Source organism: Serinus canaria, chromosome 1A, assembly GCF_022539315.1.
Source record: "Serinus canaria isolate serCan28SL12 chromosome 1A, serCan2020, whole genome shotgun sequence".
NCBI classification, from domain to species: Eukaryota; Metazoa; Chordata; class Aves; order Passeriformes; family Fringillidae; genus Serinus; species Serinus canaria.
This window is the reverse complement of record NC_066314.1, coordinates 12,821,406-12,842,808: the sequence shown is the minus strand read 5'-3', so window position 1 is coordinate 12,842,808 and position 21,403 is coordinate 12,821,406. Positions and strand designations below refer to the sequence as shown.

General features: G+C 41.0%; 1 protein-coding gene and 1 long non-coding RNA gene across 2 annotated transcripts in view; one reads left to right on the top strand and one right to left on the bottom strand.

The window, feature by feature from the left end:
- Positions 1–21,403, bottom strand: part of LHFPL3 (LHFPL tetraspan subfamily member 3) — a 234,512-nt gene that overhangs the window by 72,166 nt on the left and 140,943 nt on the right. Inside the window, exon 2 of the mRNA XM_050986944.1 lies at positions 6,119–6,355. Within this exon, the coding sequence (XP_050842901.1) occupies positions 6,119–6,355 (237 nt within the window). The remainder of the gene's footprint in view (positions 1–6,118; positions 6,356–21,403) is intronic.
- LOC115485225 (uncharacterized) overlaps positions 1–21,403 on the top strand; it is a 153,532-nt gene that overhangs the window by 120,958 nt on the left and 11,171 nt on the right. The gene's annotated exons all lie outside the window — the stretch shown is intronic.

The window sequence follows — 21,403 nt, the reverse complement described above, 5'->3', positions numbered from 1 at the left end:
TTCTTTGAATATAATTTTAGAAAACAGGGCTGTTTGCCTTCCTTTCATTTGAATTTTTATTTTTTTTTTGGTAGCTCCTTTATTTTAAAACTACTGACAATAGCCTTTAGTTCTGTTGATGCTATGCCCAGAAAGAAGGAGGTTACCTTCAATTATTTTCAGGTGCTTTGCTTGCAGATAGAAAATAATTCTGACATTAGGAAACTGCTGGAGAAGGATCACAACAAGTTCACAGTTGAATGAGATATTGAAACTAATGACTTTTTAAATCATAATAAAGATTTCCAAGAAATCCACTGGAACTTGCTGTAAGAAGGAACAATTATAACTCAGTGCTACAGGCTTCCTCTGTGTGTGATGATGAGACCTCAGGGCTGGTAGAAACATAAGGACAGCCCAGACAGCTCTTGGAAGTGGCAGGCTGGACTGGACAGCAGAAATGTCCTCTCCATAGCTGTTCCCAGCCACAGTCCAGATTCTTGGCACAAACCTTCATTAGACCTCATGAACACTTTGTTGATAAGCATTCATGCAAGGGCAGCTGAGTCATGAGCATTCTCTGATGTTCCCCCTACAAATATGGTTCCTGTCAGTGAGGGAGAGGGATGGTGGAGTATTATAACTTTTGTGTGTCATTAGCCCTACCTAGAATGAAATAAGTGTCAGCTACTTCCCTTTTATATTTCTATATTGTGAAATACCTCTGATCTTTTTGTCCAGACTTCAAAACACCATTTTTAATGCAGCTGCCAGTGATGGCACAGTCAGACTTGTTTCCTTCCAGCTCAGTAAACATGGTCTAACTTGCAAGAGGACATAGGCTTCCTTTTAAGTTAACAATGCAAATCTGTCCAGGCTCACTATGGACTTGTCTTGACCGGGCTGGAGATGTGTTTGTAGCTTGTAGCAGCACTGCCTAAGGTCTTTATTCCCCATTCCCATGCATCCTGCCCCTCTGCTGCAGTACAGAATTTTTCAGCTAAGCACAGAGCCTGTTCAATGCATTAAGTTACCTATACCATTTAAGAAACATTTCTGAGGCTGCCTAAATTTTTTTTGGTGCAAGCTTTCCTATAAGACCCTGTCCTTTAAGTCCATCATATCATGAGCTCATCCAATGGAACAAGAATTTCTTTAACTGAGCTGCTGTATGAGAGTCCTTACAGAGGGTAACAGCAAGTGGGATACATCTTCCTGAGAGACAGAAAACAATTCACTGTGTTCTTTCTTCATTAGTCAGTGGGGAACTAGGACTCTTTATTCATGGTCTCCAGCTTCTGTAGTTAAGTAATTACTGTGTGTGTTTAGGACTAATTTTATTTTCTCATTATAGAAAGTAGAGCTGGAAAGGAACTCTTGGATCAGCTGATGTATCAATCAGTACTATTGCAAGATTGACCTTTATTTAATAAGGTATTTTAATCAGCTTTTGACTTTTAGTCTTGTTGTGTCATTTGCCTCCCCTTAAGAGTATCATCATTTAGCATATTGGCAAAGTAGTTCCTTGACAAAATACTTTTATCAGACCCTAATCTTGGAATACTTATTTTAATAATAATTTTACCATAATTTACTTTTTCTAATTTATCTTTCATTGCTGAACCACAAACCACATATCAACAAAGTCAGTCTCATTCCTTCCCATTTAAAAGACAGAGAAATGTAAAAATCAAATGACAGATCCAGTATGAGAAACAGGAATCAAATGCTGTTTTCTGAATACCACTCCAAAACTTCTATCTTAGTTCTATTCAATACCAGGATAAAAATCTAAGTAGTTTATTGCATACAAGCTCATAAAACCAAAACCAGACATTTTCAAAAGGAAGACCTTAAAGTGTCCTCTAAGTTTGTGCCAAAACCCCTTGACTTCTGATCTCACTCTCTCATTTCTTCCACTCAGTTTCTATGAAAACCTCCAAAATACTTTGTCATTAGAGACCAGGGCTGGAATCTGAAAACCTTCTACCTAAGGTTTTCAAACCAAGGGGAGCAGAAGATCATGTCCTACACAACATTCTGTAGGATGATGTGGATGGGGGAGCCAAAAATCCTCTGGCTGGTGCTGACAGAATTCCATGCACACTGGGAAATAGAGTGCATGACACTGAAACAGTGCTCAGGAAGGTTCTGGATGTGGTCCAATGGCTGCACATATACTCTTTGGGTGAAGCTTCAAACTGTGGGCACAGATCCTACAGCAGTGTTATGAATAAAATCTCTTATTCTGGAGAGATTTTATTCTGTTTGATGCCAAACACAGTAAAATCGCCACATTTATATTTTCTCTTTCCCAATATTATTTATATAGTAGAAATCACAGGAAATGGTTGATATTATCAAAAGAAGAAAATTTTGGGGGAAGGTATAAAAAAATCTGTGAGTTTGGCTTCTAGTTGCAGGTTTTTAGATGAAATATGTCTGGTGCTACTTGTCCGCTGTTCTTTTACTCAGAACTACTTGGGGCTCAATGTGGAGGTGAGAACTGAAGGAAAATAGGTTGTAATTGAACAAGGAAATTAACAAGTGGATCTAATTGCAGTGGTGCTATGCTGGATGAGCCACTTACAGTTGAAGCTCAAGGAGAGCATGTGAGCTCCTTGCAGCTGTGGTAAAACTTTGTTCTTGGCTGACATGGCAGGGAATCGTGGTCTGAAGCTAGAAATGAGGGCCAGGAGTTCCCAGCCTGGATCCTATGACTGTGGGCTTCAAAGAAGAGTCTGATTTTGCCTTTGGAAAGGGGGGTACCTAAATACTTATTTTGAGGCAAGATGATAAACCCTTTAACATGGTCCCAAGTTCCTCTGTCTATAGCAATCTATCACAGATCCCTCCCCAGTGAGTTTCTTGGATATTTCCCTTCTCAAATGGGAATTCAAATGGTTGAATTTGCTCTGAGTTCATAATCACCTTAAGTGCTTTGACCAAAAAGCCACACACCAAAGCAGCAGGAGTGTGAAGTGGGTGACTCTTGGACTCTTTAGAAAAGAAGGAAGGGGGGGAATGCACCATGAAGAGAAGCACCAGTCTGAAAATGGGAAGAGGCTAACAGAAATCTCGCCTTTCGTTTTTAAAAGTAATTTTATCATTGTAATGTACTCCCTAACTGAAATTAAAATGAGCATACACTGACTTTTTATGTATCAGGAGGAGCTGGAGGTACATAACTTTACAAAAAAGGGACTTTGTAAAGGGGACTGGACAGAGAACATAGGTATACAGGTTTATATGGTGTTCTGCCTGCATTTGTACTGTTTATTACTACCAGAGCTACTGGTAATTCTTTTATGTGTTGTAGCTATCTGGGAAAACTCAAATTTGGTCTCAATATTCATATAGATATACCTGATTTTGAACAAGCTGGCCTGAATGTTTGTGAGTGCATGCCATGGAAACTACATGCAGGCAAGCAGGGCTTTGCAATTTTGCAGCAGTTTGCATGTTCACTGAATCCTGAACTGTTTTCCTTTTGAGGGATGACAGCTGATGAGCATTCTGTCCTGTCATCCCTCCATGGGGCAGGTGAGCTCCTGTCACTCAGCTTCACAGACAGCTTTTGCAGGAGGTTTCCTGTTGCAGCAGTGATCCCATGGGTAGGCTATTCCTGTATGGAGGATTCCCTAGCTAAAGGTGTGCAAATCTCTGTGCAACACTACTTTTTTTTTTCTTTCTTTTACTGAAAGCTGCTTTATCACCAAGAAACAATATTCCCTTACTTTCTGTCTTTAAGCATGTTTATTTTGCAGTGGCTGCAGCTAGATGTCTGGAACCAGCTTTCAACAACCTGGAGGGTAAGGAGGGTGTAAAGTGTCAGCCAGTTGGCAAGTTCTGGTTCATGGTTACTTGTTTTAAGGGCTTTGACTTCACATTGCAGGAGCAGCTTGGAAAGCTGAGGGTAGAATTGTCTACAGCCATACTCCTATCTTTTTGTTTATATGGGAGATATGCTAGTGCTATTTGCACAGAGCAGTATTTTCACATCCTGACCATTTCCAAGAGATGCATGGGTAGCCTGCATGTGAACTAATGCTGATGAGCAGTTCTCCACCATCTCTTGGTCTGAAAGGGGGCAAGGGGATGTAGTTTATAGGGTAAGTGTCAAAGCACTCGTGTGTTCAGTGCACAGGGTACAGACCACTGCCACTGCTCTGTTCTGCTGGGTCTCCTCAGGGCTGTGGCTGTGCCTGGTGGCAACACTGCAGGTGGGTAAATTCTGGGGGGCCCAGGGGCATTTAGACTTGCCCTGCTGTTGCTTAGCAGAAGCTTTTTTTGACAAAAATGTCCTTTTTGGAGGCCAAGTTGACTCCTTTTCACTTAATTTGAAATACAGTTTAAAAAGTGGTGATCATTAGGCTTGATTGTGGAGGAGTGGGGTAGGTCCCTTTTTGTTGAGTTGTGGTTTGTTTTGAAGCCAATGGTGTGGTATGTTTCTGTGTTTAATCCAAGGAAATTGAGCTGCTGAATGATTTTTTCTGACATGCTGAGGACCAAATGTTCTGGCAAGGGTTTGTGCCAGCAATGTGAGAGGTGAGGAGGCTCCAGAAGCTGTTTTTTGCTCACAAGGTGCCAAAACAGATGCATTTCTTTGATACAAGTAGTGTTGGGTACATGAGATCTATATGGTATAGACAAATCAGACATAGTGGTGATGCCAAAAGCACTTGTGGCATAGCTGTGAGTGCCCTTCTGATAAGTGTTTTGATTTTCAAATGCAGATGAATATTATCTTTACAGGAAAGGGTTCCAGGGATAATCCTTGAAGCTGATGCCCTCAGTTTACCTGCAGGAGAGATGCACATGTGCAATTGCAAGCAACACAGATTTTCTTTAACTTACAACTCATTCCATCAGGTCTGGAATTGTATGTGATATTCAATCTTCAAGTCCATTTATCTTTGGGCTGAGTGTGCTGACTGCAATCCAGCAAGCTGGGGCCACTGTACTGGTGTGACAGGTATGCAGATAATGGTTCTTCTGCACCAGCACTGAGACCAGCTATTTTCACACACCCTGCCTGCCAAACAGCAATCTAGTGGTGAAAAGCTCCTGACATCTCTGCTATTATTAGAAGCAGCCTACAAAATTACAAAGGTGGTAGATGAGCTGAACACAGAATCCTGCTCTTGGGGACAGTCAGTGAAACTAGCAGGGGATCAATTTGAAACAGATAAAAGAAAGTACTTCTTTAGCAGTCAGTAGTGAGCTTCAGGAACTTGCTGCCATGCAGTGTTGGAGAAGCTGACAGTATCAGCAGGTTTAGAAGGGATTAGACAGATTCAGGGACAACAGGCCCATTAAAAAGATAAGGCAGGGACATGCCCTCTGTGGTATCTATCCCATCAGGTACCCAGCTGGGATGCTAGGGGAGCACAAGGGGAAGGGGCTACAGAAATATGCCAGGCTTGCACACACTCACTAAAAACATCTCTTTTCCTGCAAATGTGTGATAAATTACTGGCTCGAGACATTTTCATGTACTTAATCTAGAAATTAGTTTTATCCCCAAAGCATTGCATGAGTTCTCAGTTACTACAGCATCCTAGATTCCCATGAGCTGACTCATGAGCTCAAAGCAACACACTCAAGCAAGAGCTAGGATTCTTCTTCATTCCAGGCCCTGATCCTTGGCCCACCAGCTCCTTGCTGTATGGGCAGTCCCACACACAGGTCACTGCCAGCCCCCAGCACTGCCCCCTCACTGGGCACCGTGCTAACATTTGCCAGATTGCAGACATTCATATTCCATTGCAAAGTCCTAAAGGAACCAAGTGAACAAATCTTGCATGGGGTACAGGAAAAGATGGACACAGTGAAAATTAAATGCTAATGAAATACTGTGCAAGTGAGTAATACAATAACATCCCATCTACTACTCTAAAAGCTAAGGATAATTCATGCATAGGGCAGAAATTACATCAAATTTGAGCTTTCTCAGATTTTTGGAGGTTGAAATGCAAAACTTCCTCTGCCCCTTGCATTTATTCTTTCCCAGCAATGTAGGAAGTAAGCCAGCATGCCAACTTTTAAGGATAACATAAAATGAATATGAAACTGATTATTGTTTTTAAACAATTGCCCTTGAGGCCACCCAACAATAGTGTTTCTAAAGCAGTCCTACCTTTGTTTTCCAACTTGAGCTCCTCTGCTAGCAAGCTGTCTTGTCTGTTTCCAAGCACAAATGCCAGAAATGAGAGGATCAGGGCATCCAAGATTCCAATAATTGCCAGGATATATGCCCAGCGGACTGAGCAAGCCCCCAGCGTGTACTTGTCTGTCTTTTCACCACACATCCGCTTTACCTCATCTGAATCCCAGCCATCAGGAAAAATCATACAACCCAGGACGAGACAGGCAGCTTGGAGAAAAGAGAAAAGGAGAACAATGGGATAATGAGACCAAGCTTTCATTTCGATGAGAACCTACAAAGTTATCATTAAAGCATTAGACTTTTTCATCCTGAACTCCAAAGCTAGGCTACTTGAAAAAAACAAGTCACAGAATTACATGCCATGATTAAGTATTTAATATAAAAACCTAAGATGCAGCATCAATTGCACACCTTGCTTAAAAAGCTGTTACCTCCTGGATCCCTGGTCAGGTTTTCCATCAGTACAATCACATTTTCCTTGTGGGACCAATTTCTTCAATGCAATATGAAAGGATCACACAAAACCAGAAGGGAAAATGGTTAATAACCGGAATATTCAAAGGTAACTCTGGGTTGCTGTCAAGTCATCACAGGCAAACAACCAGTTTAAAAGAGAGGAAAAAACTACCATAATTTCTGTCAATCTGCCGTTTTATCCTAACCATAAACACTGGGCTTTCTCACTGTCCACCCAAAGACAGAGCTTGATACATTCCAAGTGTGGCCTCACAGAGGGAAACTCCAGCCCAGCACCTGCCTGGTCTGTCCTGAGCACTGTGGATCCCTTCACGATGGCATTGCAGTCATGGGAGGTCACACACTGTCCCATCTCATCCGTCCTTGCAGTGAGAGCAAAGCCCTGGCCCTGCACACAGATCTCCAGCAGCTCCTGTTCGTCCTCCATACTGCAAGCATTGCTGTACAGGCACTTTATGGAAATATTTGGTTGTGTCAGTCTCCCAGCAGGGGTGGAATGGGATCCCCCACACTCCTGTCTGTGATTATGTCTTTGGCTGCTTGTGATTTGAGATGCTCTCTCTTAAGCCTTCTTTTGTTACTGGGCAGTTTCTATAGTTTCTCCTTCCTATATCTTACGTCTATCAAGTCTGGCTCTGTCCCCATTCCTCTTCAAATCCACTTTAAAGCTCTCTCAATGAGTTCTGCTAACTCCTGATAAAAAATTCTTTGGGACAGGTGGACCTTATTTGTTGCCAGCAGGCTTAGTATTGTATAAACTGACCTATGACCAAAAATCTCCACATTTTTCTGGTGATGTCTGTCTTGAAGCCAGGTAGAGTCACCTTCAGCAGGAGAGGATAGCATACAAAAATAAAAGTAGCATAAGAAAATTCTAAAAATAATGATTATGTTGAATGGGTTCATTCTTCAGTTTTTATTGCATTTAAGAGAGTCAGAAAATCCATATGCTTTTGGTTACCTCATCAATTACCTTTAGTGACTTGGAAATACCTTTCAGTTACTTGAGGTGGCTTGGAAACAGGCACATTTCCATTGTTAGCCCTTCTATCTTAGTATGGCTGATGAGAACCAATGGATCCTAAACCTTCTTTAATAAGTCTTAATATTGTATTGATGAAATATGCTCAAAACTGCAGGTAAATGTGCTAATTGAAAAGAATGCATTATGTGGCTTTCAGCCTTTGAAGTCTTTGTTGAGTCAGACCTCTGTTTGGAAATGACAGTTTATACACCAAGTAGCTTGTGCAACCAAGAGCTGCTGTCATTGTGGGATTGGTTTCTTGTCGTCGTGACAGGTTTCTTGTCTTTCCTGGACAGGCACAGGCACTATCATTTCACAGACCTCTAATGCCCACAAAATAAAAACAGACTTACACTGGATCAATATGATGAAATACTGGAAGAGGGATGTGTAAAGAGGGTTCAGGAATGGTAGTTTCCTTTTGACAGCTACAAAATTGCAGTAGACAATGTCTTGAAAGCATGTCTGCAGAAAATGCACCCAAGGTGTTTGACGAGTTCCTCCTGAACAGCTAATTTGTGTGAAAATAAAACAGCTTATAATACTTAGGCTTAGAAACATGGGAGATTAGATAATAACCAGTCTACTCAGAACAGGAAGGTTGGAAAAATTGTAAATTACATATTGTCTGCCTTAACTCATTTACACAATTACATAAGACCTTTCAAAGGCCTTAGAGAAAAAACAGTTCAATAATTTATTTTCTTGAGCTGGTTACACACAGTTCCAGAAAGTGGAGCTGCCCTCACATTTAAGAGTCTCCCTCATACTTGAAAAAACTCCACTCAAACAATGCAGCAAATCTGCAAACTTCTTGTGTTCATGTAAATGTCCATACTTAGCCAGCTAACTGTTGACAAAGTTTCATTCGCTATATAACAGCAAATACCAAAGCCAGTTTACTTTTATTGATCATCCTCAACATGTGAGAAAGCTTAATGGTCAGTTAATGATCAAGAGATGTGGAACTTTTCTGCTAACTGTGCATGAATAATTAGCAAATACCAACATCTCTGTCGATTTTTTATTACACAGCACATCAGACACATTCTTAGCACTTCCTAAAAGTAATTTAACTTTGTTCTTTTGCACATAGGTAATTAAAGAAATGGACCCTTATCTCAGGAATTCAGTGTACAGCTTCCCAGCTGTGTTCCTCAGATTTCCAATTAACTCATCTTTCCTGAATTCTGTTCCTGCATTCTTTGATATACTTGCTTAAATTTCTGGAGCAACTCTGTTTGTTACAGTTGGACTTCTTTTGGTAATAAGACACACGGGTAAATGGTGTCTGGGCTAGATTACTTTGCATAAATACAGGTATCAAGGAGTGGTTATTATTATTTTCTCTTTTCCCTATACAGTTAAGTTTCCTTCTACTAGGTGATTACTTAGTCAACATCTTCAGGTGCAGGAATCATACCCTACCTGTAGAGGGTAACATAAGTAAGATTAGTCAACCTTGAGTCATTTTTTTGTTGAGGGAATATTTTGCACTGAATGCCTTTAAGGACACAGACTTGCTCAATAATATAAACAAGTACTGATTCTTTTATCAGCTACAAGACTGAAAAGACAGGTATGAAATCCACCTACAGATCTACTTTGCATTGCTATAAAATTTTTACATTTGAATTCTGCTACAGAGGATTAGAAGGCTTTCTCTAAAAGGAAATTACTTTCAGTTTTATACAAATTTGTGAAATGGAAGTAATTTTATGTAATTTCAGTGAAACTGCTAAGAGATGATTTTATAACACTAACATGGCTCCCATGTCTTTGTCTAACTTCCACTGTCTGTAATGGCAATGTAACTGAAATGGAAATGTAACAAAAGCTACTACTCTTCTACTACTAAGTAGTAATGGTGTTTGGATTTGAGAAGTTCACTGACTAAATAAAAACCCTTAAACCATCAGTTCCTACAGACTCTGATTCAAGTGAGGAAAAAGTTAAATCTATACTGGCTGGAAACAGCCTTCTCTGTGTGATCTGGGGACATCAGATCAGCACCACACTCCTGACAGACAGCCCAGCCTAGGACCTCTGCAGCTAACCAAGGGCCTTCATGGTAAGCAGCAGAGGGGAATTGATAAATAACTGAGTAGCATCACTGACACCATTCAGAACCCTTTGGGCAACTGTAAAACTTACAAGAACCATATCCACTTTGTTTTCCCTCTGACTGCTTGAGAAAGCTCCTGGCAGGGTTATTATCTTTGTAAGGGTGGCCCTGGGTTTCCTCCATTTCTTCCTCTCCTGGGATGACAAGGTGACTCTCTTGTGTTGGAAGGGACTTTAAAGACCATTTAGCTCACCCACCATGTTGCTCAGAGCCCATCCAATCCAGCCTTAAACATTTCCAGGGATGGTGTCTCTAAGTTCTCTGAGCAACCTCTTCCAGTGCCTCACCACCCAAACAGTTGCTTTCTCCCACATATTGGAGTCTGGTGGAGCTTTTAAAACTTTAAAAAAGTGATTAATAAAAGTACTTAAACATGCCTTATATATTTGCTTTTCTTCTTAAACAGTTTATTTCTCCTGTGAACAGCTAACAGGAACTGTCACATGGTTTTCCTCTAGGGCTGTGAGTGACAAGACAAATTATTCATACTAGGAGAGAGAGCCAGGATTTTTACCTCGTGGGATGAAAGGATGCAGATACAACACTTCCAGAGATTGGAAACAGACAGTGAATTGTTGCTGGCACTGACAGACTTGTGACTCTGACCAAGCTAATATTATCACAGACTGTGCTCTGTGCATGAGCTCAAATGGTAATTAGCAAACAAGTAGTTCACTATCCTATGGTTGTGCCAAATACAGTGACAGATTAATATTATATCATTGCATGAAATGAGCTTCTATTTATAAAAAAAGCTGACTGCTATGCAGGAAACCAGTGCTGAGAAATTCCTGCTGGCAGGACTCCTCTCTCATCTTCATTCTTTTCCTGACAACAGACCAAATTTGCTTGACTGTAGAGTATGAGGATGGCAAGTTTCCCGATAAAGGAGTAAAAAAAAAATGGAATGGGAATTATGCTGACCATCTCTTTTCTTTCCATGCCCACACATGCAAGAGTCTTCAAACCTCTCTGGTTCCAAACTGCAAGTGGTTTTTTGTTTCCCTTTTTTTACCCCCCAAAATGATATTTACTTAAACAGCGACCCATTAAATCTCCAATAAACTGAATAGAGTTTTTGCCAACCATGTTGGTGGTTAGGATCAGTCTTTCAGGAGCTTGTAGCCGGAAAAGAAGGAAATGCTGGGTGGAAAGAAGGAAAGTGGTAAAGAAGGAAATGTTGAGTGGAGGTGGCTGAAAACATACTGAAGGTGGCTGAGTGAAACACGATCCTGAGTGAAGACAGAGGCTACACACCCATCAACTGAGATTGATCCAAGTGATGTGGACTGCACTTCTGAGTGGGACAATAATCCTCTGTGTTTATATTTATGTCATGGCTTGGAGGAAATATGCAATTTTGAAGCAAATGTCTTCATTTACTGATGACATCCACAGAAACAGTTCTGCTGCATGCAGAGTATTTCTGGAGGAGCCTAGAAGTCCATTTAGAAAAGTTCTTCAACACTGAGTGGGGACCTTAAAATTCTGGTTCAATGTGTGGGCTTCATCACCCAAAAACCTGTGCCTAAGAGAAAGCTCTTGAACTATGGAGAGCTTCCACAATACCTGGAACAGTTCTTGTGCAGTACAAAAAGGCAAATGTCATGTATGACTTCTTACTTGATCCTCTGTTTGAAAGCTGCCATGTACAATGCCCACCTCTGAAAAGGCTCTTCAGAGAGGTGCCAGCTGGATCCCCAAGCAGATGACACAGCCTGTTAGTTTGTGCATAAGCAGACTGATAATTCCTGGTGGTGCTCATAGATGGCTGCTAGCCACATGACTGCTGTTGGGTATGAGGCAGTCAGTGAGAAAAGTGTAAAGAAATTTAAGATTCAAGGGCAGTGTTCTTAGAGAGCTGGAGTGAAAAAATCCCATCTGGACTTCTGTGACCTGAGCTTCCATGTAGGATGAGGAAGGTGCCCTGTGGAATTGCTTCAGGACATTGATGTGATGCTCCCAGCAGCCTCCTCCCCAAAAGTGAAGGAACAAAGGTTTGTGGGTTAATCTTCCTTCAAAAAACTTCAAACAATTTGTATAATGGGGGCATTGGGTCTAGGAAACAGAACTATTTCTGATTTGAGGCAAAACCCTAAAGTCCCATGTGATGAGGATGCAAGAGGCTTCAGCAGTAACTACTTTAATCTACTTATTCTCTTATTTCACATCATCTTGCTTGGTAATACAGACAAGTCTGAGTCTCTCCACAGGATTAAGAATATTTATAGATACTGCTAAGGGGAGAAAAAAGTAGGAGAATCTTCTACTGCATTCCTGTGATAATATTAAAGACATGATACAATTATGGCCATTTGACTTATTAGGGCCTGGACTTTCTGATAAGAAATCTGATAAGAATATACATATATACATCTATAAACAGACATGCATATTTCACATGCTGATCTTAAGCAAAGAGGAAAAGAAGACCAAACATTCAGTGACTGGACAGTAAAGATAAAAATGTTGTGGAAAGTAGTAGTGAGGTGGGTGCTGTGGTCAGGGGGAGAAGACTGGCTGAGTGGACGGGTAGCAGATATTTTGATGCCTGCTAGTTATGCTTAGGCAGCAAAATGGAATAATTTGATCAGCTGTTGTAAGATGTGAAGCTGGATATAACAGAAATAGGGATGACTGACAGCTATATCCAAAGATGAGCACTACAGAACATGAATTGTTCAGAAAAATGGAAATTGAGAGAGTGAAGTAATGATATATGAAGAAATGTGTTAAACTGTAAATAAGTAGAAAGGAATAGCAATGATAGTGCAGTCTAATTCAGTTAAGTCAACTGTAAGAGAAATTTCACTACACTAAGGGGACCTGTTTTAGACCTCATGTGTTGGATTCATGTTTGGATAGAGAATTCTTTGATTTGATAGAAACAGAAATTCTGTGTGGGGTTTTATCATCTTGGGAGCATTTAACTTCCAAGTTTTGATCATTAGCCATGATAATTAAACTTTGAGATTAATGTAGTTCTATGAATAATTTAGTTAGTACAACAACTATATTAGCTGGAGAATAAAAATAATGTAAGAACATAATAGATTTTTATAAGTGTGTGGCAGGTGATCCACAAGGGGGGTCCCAACAACTCCTTGTGGAAGAACACAACTTCTGGTGTTCCAGCCATGGTTATTTGCAACGGGTATTTATTGTCCAGGAAAAATATGGGACCTGGGAACTGATAAAGGATGCAGGCCTAATCACTATGTGGGCAAAAAATCCTTATGAATGTCGTGACAGCACATTGCTAATAGCTGTGGCAGAGACAGATGACTAACTGATGAAGAGTAAGTAAACTGAAATCATATAGAACCAGAGATAAAAATACTTCTTTAGGATGAATCAGGTATGGGAGGTGGTACAGCTGGAAACCTAGAGGTGGGTGCATGTCAAAAGTTACACCTGTGCTGTGTCACCTCCTGGGGTGTCCAAAGGCCCTGGGATCTGATGATTTTTTTTTTTCCTTCTGATTTTGTCATTAAAGTATCTAAAATTACAGGAGAACTGTGTCACAACCCGCTGGAGTTTGCTATCGTGTGTAGCACAGGGTGTGTGTCAGGAGGTGTCTGTGTGTCAGCTGGGGTCCGTGCCCAGAGACCACAGGAGGGAGCAAGGCAAACCCCTGTGCTGGGGGCCATGGCCTGGGCACAGCTGTCACAGCAGGATGTCTGATGCTGTGGCCATGACTAAAAGCACTTTTGTCACAAAGAATGACCACTGAAAGTGTTTATTTCGAGTGCTGTCACAGAGGAGTGCTGCATCTTTCCACTTTAATGTTAACTTCTCTTTGTAGAACCTGTTCTTCAGCCAAAACTAACCATGGCATACTGGCATGTGGTAGATCTAATTAATTAATAAATTCAACCCAGGTACTGTGTAGGCAGACTGAAGAATAGGTGTTAATATGGCATAGCCTAGGGGTTTCTTGAGATATATACAGCTGACAACACACCACAGGTTACTGATCCAAACAGCAGAGATATTTTAACCACACTTTGGTAAAGACAAGAGCTGAAAATAACCTCACTTTCAATGACCATGAGTCAATTCAATTTAAATAAAATGAGAATATATTATATAATATGAGAATAAAAATGTTTCTGAACCTGGATTTTAATGCATATTTTAGATGGATGAACTTTTTAAAAGGCTAAAGAAACTACTAACAAGTTAACTAGACTGAAGAAGCTCATACTAATTGTGGGGCAAACCTTGAATTTTTTTTTTGGACAAAGACATAAATTTTCTGAAGTATCTTGACAAGACAAATGAAATTCCATGGATACTTTCAGCTCTGTATTGATGACTAACAAACTCTGTTTCATTCTACCCTCATTACCTATCTTCCCAAAAAAGCCTAGAGGGAAAAAAAAAAAACCCCGATGTGATCAGAGACATTGGAAATTCCAGGAAAAGAAAATTATTATCAAAGAAAGAGACATTTTGAAGGTTAGGTAATGCAGGTCTAAAAGATAGCTTTTTAAAAGTCCAGCTGTGCTAACTCAAAGACAAATTGAAACAAATAGTTGAATAATCTTCAGTGAGGTTCATAAAGAAGAAAAGCAGATATGGAGTTGGGCTGGGAATTAGGAATTAGGACCTAATTATTTGTCTCATTTTTCAATGAAGAGGATGATAGAGAAGAGGAAGATGATGCTGTAACTGCTGGGTGTGAGCATTTGGAAATGGCAACTCCTGCCTCCAAGTCCACAGCATCGAAAACCATCGTGTGCTCAAACTGGAGGAATGCACCTTCCAACCCCAAACACTGAAACAACCAACACATTGAACTGCAAAGATGTTAGGAAGGATTTTAAAATCAAATTTATTGTTGAGATAGTGGTGAAGAGCATATGTGTTACCTAGATTTTAAGAAAAAAAGATGCAAAATTGAGAACTGAAAAGTAATTGGAACAACCAGTCATCATTCAATTTTATCCCAGTTCTTTGGATAATTATTGAAGGAAAGAATAGCTAAAGACATGGAGAGAAATACAAAATAACACACTTTCCATGAAGCATTTGATCCTGTGTCATACAGAAACACTTGCTAACTGGAAAATAGAGGTTGACATGAGGATGTAAAGTGTTCATGCACTCAGTTCATGGGGAGCTGTCATTTTTTGCTTGAAAGAAAAGCCTCCAGCTGTTGTGGGGATACACTGGGCACCTCAAGGATCAGCCTGGGTGTCAATCATTTTGTGTTTTCATTAGCAGCTTTGGCAAGAGAAGAGGTCTGGTAGTCAAACCCACTGCTGGGAGGCACTATCAGTGCAGAAGAGTGGTGGGACCAGTGATGGAGACAATCAATGTGTGTGTTGGTCATCCCTTGGAGGACCACGGACACCTGTCAAGGGAACCAATGGAAAAGAGTTTTAGCTGTACTAGGGGACTTTTTAAAGCACAATGTAAGCACTAGGCATCTAGTGCTGGTGGTTTCTAAGCTTTAGAAGAGTGATGTTTGCAATGACCAGTTAATCAGAGCAAGGTTATTTTAGGATACAAGGAGGTATTTTTGGAAACATATTGCATGAAGCTGTAACTGCTCATGATAACAGGACTAGATATGAGGATTTAGTAGTTCTTTTCATGGCCTATGTATTTATGAGGAGGCTGAGAGATAATCTTTGAAATTAATAAAGAATAAAACCTAGGGGGAAGAGCAGCCAAAGAATTAGGAGCTTGATAGAACTACAAAACAAAAATAAATGTTCTTTAAATCAAACTGAAATGAAAATCTAACAGAATAAATGAGGGTAAGAGGCAAAGAAGCAGCTCACTGCTGGGCTCTCTTGCTATGGTCTGTATACAAATTTGTCATTCCCCTCCATTATTAAAGGTTTTAAAATGTAATAGTAAAGAAAGAAAGAAGAGAGGCATAAAGTGATTTTCTTTTCCTGCCAGCTCTCATCCAAGCTGACCTGACAAACACCATGCATCTACAACAGCCTGGTTTTATACTTGGGCAGTGCATGCCTCCAACTTGTTTCTGAAATTACTGCAAATGCAAGCAAATCTAAACATGCTGGCAAGAGGGAAAGTCTGGGACTGCATCAGCCACTGTTTTCATGGTAAAAATGGCAAAATTCTGCAGGCTATCGAGGTAGAAACAGAATGAAGAAGCAAAAGATTTTAATCTGAAAAGAAAATTACAACGTCTAAACCTATAGTGGCATCCATAGTAAGTATCAAGTTTAGTGTTTTGTTTCTGAAAATGAACAGCTTCACAGCCAGTAAGCACTCATTTGCAGAAAAGGAGGTGAAAACCTTTAAAAAGCCATGGTAGTGTTGCCTAGAAAACAGATCTGCATGCCTTACAGTAAACTGAAGAATTTTATGATTACTCTGTATGAACACGAGGGAATGGGTCCCAGAGAGGGGGAAGAGCTATTTAACTGAAAGGGCAGTCTTGGCATCTGAACAAATGCATATAAACCATCCAGGAATACATTTAGGCTGTAAAGAGGAAGGCAGTTTTGAATTGTCAGGGGATAGGTTCTGGCACAAATTCAGCAGCTGTGGCCATGCCAAAAAAGTTTGAAGTTGTCCAAGTGTATGCTGTAAATAGTTATTAAAGATGGAGTTTGATCAGTGCATTAAAAAATTATTAGGATGTGTTTCTCTGTGAGGCTGAATTTGACTACTCAGGGCCTTTAGGATAACTGCAAGAACTCAGAGGTCTTGCATCAAGTATCTACAGACAGCAGAAACCCAGGATCACTTTTCTCAGCATATGAGCTTTGCAATAGCTGCAGAGCTGGACACACAGACAGAGCTAACAGCACTTAAGTGAGCCTCAGGGCAGGAGCAGCACTGAAGCCAAGCTCCAGGTTTGAGCATTATGGGCATTTTGCAGAAAAGCTTCAGCTTATTTCCTTTTGTCCATAAATTTAGCAAATCTCTCTACTCTGTCTGGCTAAACCCTGCCTGGTACTGTGACAAAGCCCCTTGCTGACTTCTCTCCTGCACTTACACTCTGTGAAGCCAGTTCAGCTTGCACTGGAGAACCATGGAGTTTACAGCCAGCAAGGCTTCCTGACACCAAACTCCAAACTCCATGCACAGCCCTGCCACCCTGGGCTGCAGGGGGTTGTCTGCATCTCACCTAGTATGTGCCACGTGCCACTAGCAACAGCAGCTTATTAGAAATGCATTGAGGAATCAGCCCCCACAGACTGCTGCTTCAGAGAAACATCTGCCACCACGTCCTGGCTGTGTTCACAGTTTCATTTACATGACCACTTGAGGGTGTTTGACAGCCATAATTAGGAGTTGTTGGAAAGTGGGGTAACTCACCCATGCAGCACATGGAACAGCACAGGTCAGTGCTCAACAGCTGAGCTGGGGAATTCAAAACTGCCACCAAGAATTCAACCAATTGTTTTCTGACCCCATCTTTGTTGTCATGCCACAAAAGGAACACAAACAATGAAACCACTTGCAAGAGGAAATGAAATAAAAGACTCTGGGGGTGGGGAATGTAGTTTTCTTAAAGGTTCAGAGCCACTTGTCCCTCTGTTTGGCTGCAGAATGCTGACTCAGCACTCTGGGTGGAAGGTGTGAGCAGTGAAACACCTGCAGTACAAACAGCTGCCAGGCAGATGTTTGCTCTTGGGCACTGTCCAGCAGGAGAAATGCCTCCTGCAGAAGCTGACTGAAAGGTTCAAGAAATTGCTTGGCAGTGGCTGAAGTCATTAGCCACTGGTGAGATTTCTCCACTGTGAGATTTCACCTTAGTGGAGAAAGTGACTTTCTAGGAGGAGTGACTGATGTCAAGTAGAAAAATGATAAGAGGGACAAATAAATATTCTGTCATGAGCTAGACAAAAAGAAGCTATTGAATGCATAGAAGGAGAAAGGGGAAGGCTCTTGCTTCTCTTGTCTTTTGTAAAGCATTAATGTTCTGCTAAGAAATGCCCTACAGCTGAGCCAATGCCATGCTGTCCTTGACATGCAGGAACTGTACTTGCCCTTTTTGAGACAGTGAGCAGAAGGCTATTGCAACAAATGATCCAAGTATTAAATCTGGTCAGGATTCACCAGTTTCTCCATGGGCTGGGAAGCCTTCCACGTACTCTGCCAGAAGGCTCCGGCTAGTTCTGCATGGGAAAATCTACCCCCAGACTGGTTTCATTCTTTTTTTTTTAAATCAGCAGCCTTCCAAAGCTAGCCTCCACCCTGCACCCCATCTCCCCTGAATGAGGGGACCCATCCTTGGACCTCAGACAGGTTTGTGAGATAGGAAGGAAGTGGGTCAAGGTTTGAAGCACCTTTATGCTGCGGGCAAGGGGGCTGGGCAATGCAAAGCTAAAGGCCTGCTGAGGGGATGAGCTGAATATGAGGAGGAGACAGGGAGCTGGAAGGCAGCAGTATGGGGCAGTGTCCCCTGAAGAAAAAGGTGGAAGTGGAAGGAGGCAGGAGGCAGCCTTGTTATTGAGTTGGAAGGCTAAGATTTAACTAAAGTCATTACAATCATTTAAATCTGATTTCCCAAGCACTGCTAGCCAATATTGCAAATGGGCTGGCAGAGAGGCAAGACAAGTTCTGAACAGATGATAAAGGCATTGACTTTTGTATAGTTCCTTTCCATGCCCCTGAAGCACCTGCATACGTCTTTATGCCTGCACAGCTTGTCATGTGCTATTCTTGACTTATCTCTGCTACAGCTCTTCCTGATCCCTCAGCAGCTTTTCTTGGAAGAAAAGAGAAATGGACAATAGGCCATGAGACCACTGCACTGCTTCTTTATTCAAGCTGACATTTGGCAGAAAGACTTTGCTGCCTTTCAGAAGCCAAAGTCTTACAGAGCCTAAAGGCAGCAGAGGTACCGGGGCTTTGCCTCCCTCTCTGAGCCCTGCATGGTGGGAGAGCCCTGGAGACTGAGACTGGTAACACGGGAGAGGTTTTTGTCTTCTGCCTTTTTCCTGTTAGAGGGAAAACTACTCTTACCTAGGGCCAAACCTATGAGATTGCTGAGCCTTCTAAACTCATTGCTTTGGACACAGCAGTCTTGATAAATTTTGAAATACTTGAAGAAATATGGAAGAATTCGACATGGCTTTTTAAAATATCTTATAATAATATCTCCATATTATAAAGCACATCTCATCTTATATTTGCTACCAAGTCAGTCTGGTCAGTAATGTTTCCAATTTCGTTCAGTACTAGAACAGCCCTTGCCTTGGTGCTTTGGTAAACCTGATACCCCTACTGGTTCCTAACTGGAAGGGTTAACTTTGGAATTTCACTTCTACAGAAGTATATTTTTGTGCCTGTTATTTGATTCTTGTCAATTACCCCAAGATTTGCACTATACAGCAAAGTTTACCCATATAGTATTCAGCAAATCCTTGTGTGTATGCACATGCAATTTCAAGTCCTGACTAGGTGTATGATATCCATATGTAATATCTTTTTGAACATTTTGGAAGTCCAGGACATGTGGTATTCTAGTGCTGCAATGCCTCTGAGGTAAACTTCAAACCCAGCCAACAACCACTGCAAACAACAGTGCTGATTTTCAGCACTGATGCCCAAAAGTCACAGAAAGTAGGTCTCCCTCCACTTAAAACTTCTATCATATGCCAATTAATATACCACTGCTGGTGATTTCTGCCTGAGAAATGATGATGTATGGTCAGACATTGAAAGAACTGGAACAATATAAGGAAAGCAGCAGTGCAAGGCAAAAGGAAAACCTGACAAGGTCACAAAACCCACTGAGACCGACATGGTCTGCCAGAAAAGCAGAGTGGGTACTTGCAAAGTTGAGTATGAAGCTTGAGGTCTTGCTAGGTGACCTGTGAAGCCCCTCAAGGACATGCTGCCCACTGGCTGATTTAGAGGAATGAACCAGGAGATGTACTATTTCCAAAGGGAGTAAGAGAATTCTAACCCAACTGGATCCAGAGGTGGGGCCAGAGGAAAGAAGAGTTTAACTGGGATTGCAAAAACTGTGTCTTCCTTTAAAAAGGTTCCTAGGTTCTGGAGCTCCATGTACTTTTCTATAAATAAATAATGGCTGAAAATCTGTATAATAAAATTGTTTCCTGAAGGAACTGCTTTAGTTTCACTCTGGTAAGCATCAGAAAAACAATTCCACAAGCAGCTCAAAATGTTCCTGAATGCATCAGGCAGCAAGTGCTTCTATCACTACACTGCAGGCAACTGTAAGACAGCATAAAAGGTATTAGAGCACTCCAATAAATGTACAGAAAATATAACATCTGCCTTGTAAACAATCCAGTGTCTTGTCATTCAAATTACTTGCTTTTTGAAAATAAATGTCTAGATGAGACATAAGCTTCAAGAACTCATCCCATCAGAATCACCACTGGCTTCAGTAATTCAGCAGTCTTTAATACATCATTCTTACCTCTCCTATCTGTATTACCCATGACACCCATGAATTCATTCAGGTCTCTTTGCATTGGAAAGTGGTACTAAAAAGTGACGGGGTTGAAAACTTTTGACCTATTCCAAGCAAATACATTGGAATTATACCAAATTTACTTCAGAGATCATGAAAATTTCTCTGGAAATCTTTAGTTTGGTGCAGCACATTCTTAAATCTGCTGACAAACACCCCTCTCATGGTGATGAAGACATGTGCCTATTGAAAACAGGTTCTCTAATTCTCTCCAAAAGTCCGAGTTCGAAGTATGAAGGAATGGAGAGGATGGAGTGCTTAGTCCAGCTGAAACACAGGGACTCCAGAAATACAAATGGGAGTGCACAAGATGCCATGCAGCTCCAGAGATATCAAATACAGAGACAGTAAAACCCAACTTCCTTAAAACCTGCACAGCAGCATTCATTCTGTGGGGACTCTCTATTGGTATTGAAGACAGAATACCATATCACAATTTGCATGTCATTAAGCCCAAGAGAAACACAGAAATTGCTGAGGCAACCTGTGCTGAGCCCTGTGAAGATGGGACTCCACAGCTTTGCAGCAACCTGAGACCAGAGAAATGGACATCTAACAGTGCCAAATAAAAGTAACCCCAGCTGTTGGTATACTCTCTTTATTCTGTTGGTATATTCTATGTATTCTGTACTGATAAATAAAATACACAAGAGCTGCTTCACTGACCAGATAAGCTAGGTTGACCTTGCCCAGTAGTAAACTGGACAATAGGAGCAAAGTACTTTTATTTGGATTCATTGCTAGAATAATTTTTGTTTAGTGAGAAAGTGCTATGTTGAATTGTACTAATAATAGTGTGACCATGGGAACTAGGTAGTAAAGTGCTGCCATAAATTTGGTGGAAGTAATTTGTGTATTCAAGAATTATGTTTTCATGTGTTAACTTCTGTGTTCCCAAAGCTGAATGTATGAATTACTTAAAAGGCACAGTTAAGGACTGGCTCTTTGGAACTTTGTCTTGTGTGCCTGTGGGACTCCTGTGATGTCCCTGTACCAGCTTGGGGGTATCTTGCTTCTGCCTAGGAGGGCTATGGTGAGCAGGGCAAATAACTATCCTTATCTCACCAGTTCAAATGAAAAAGTCTTTCTGCTTAAGCAAACAACTATTTCTGTAATAAAATCCTTGTGGCCAGTCAGAAACCAACCTCAGAAAAGTAATTATTCCAGCTGACTATAACCAACCTGATC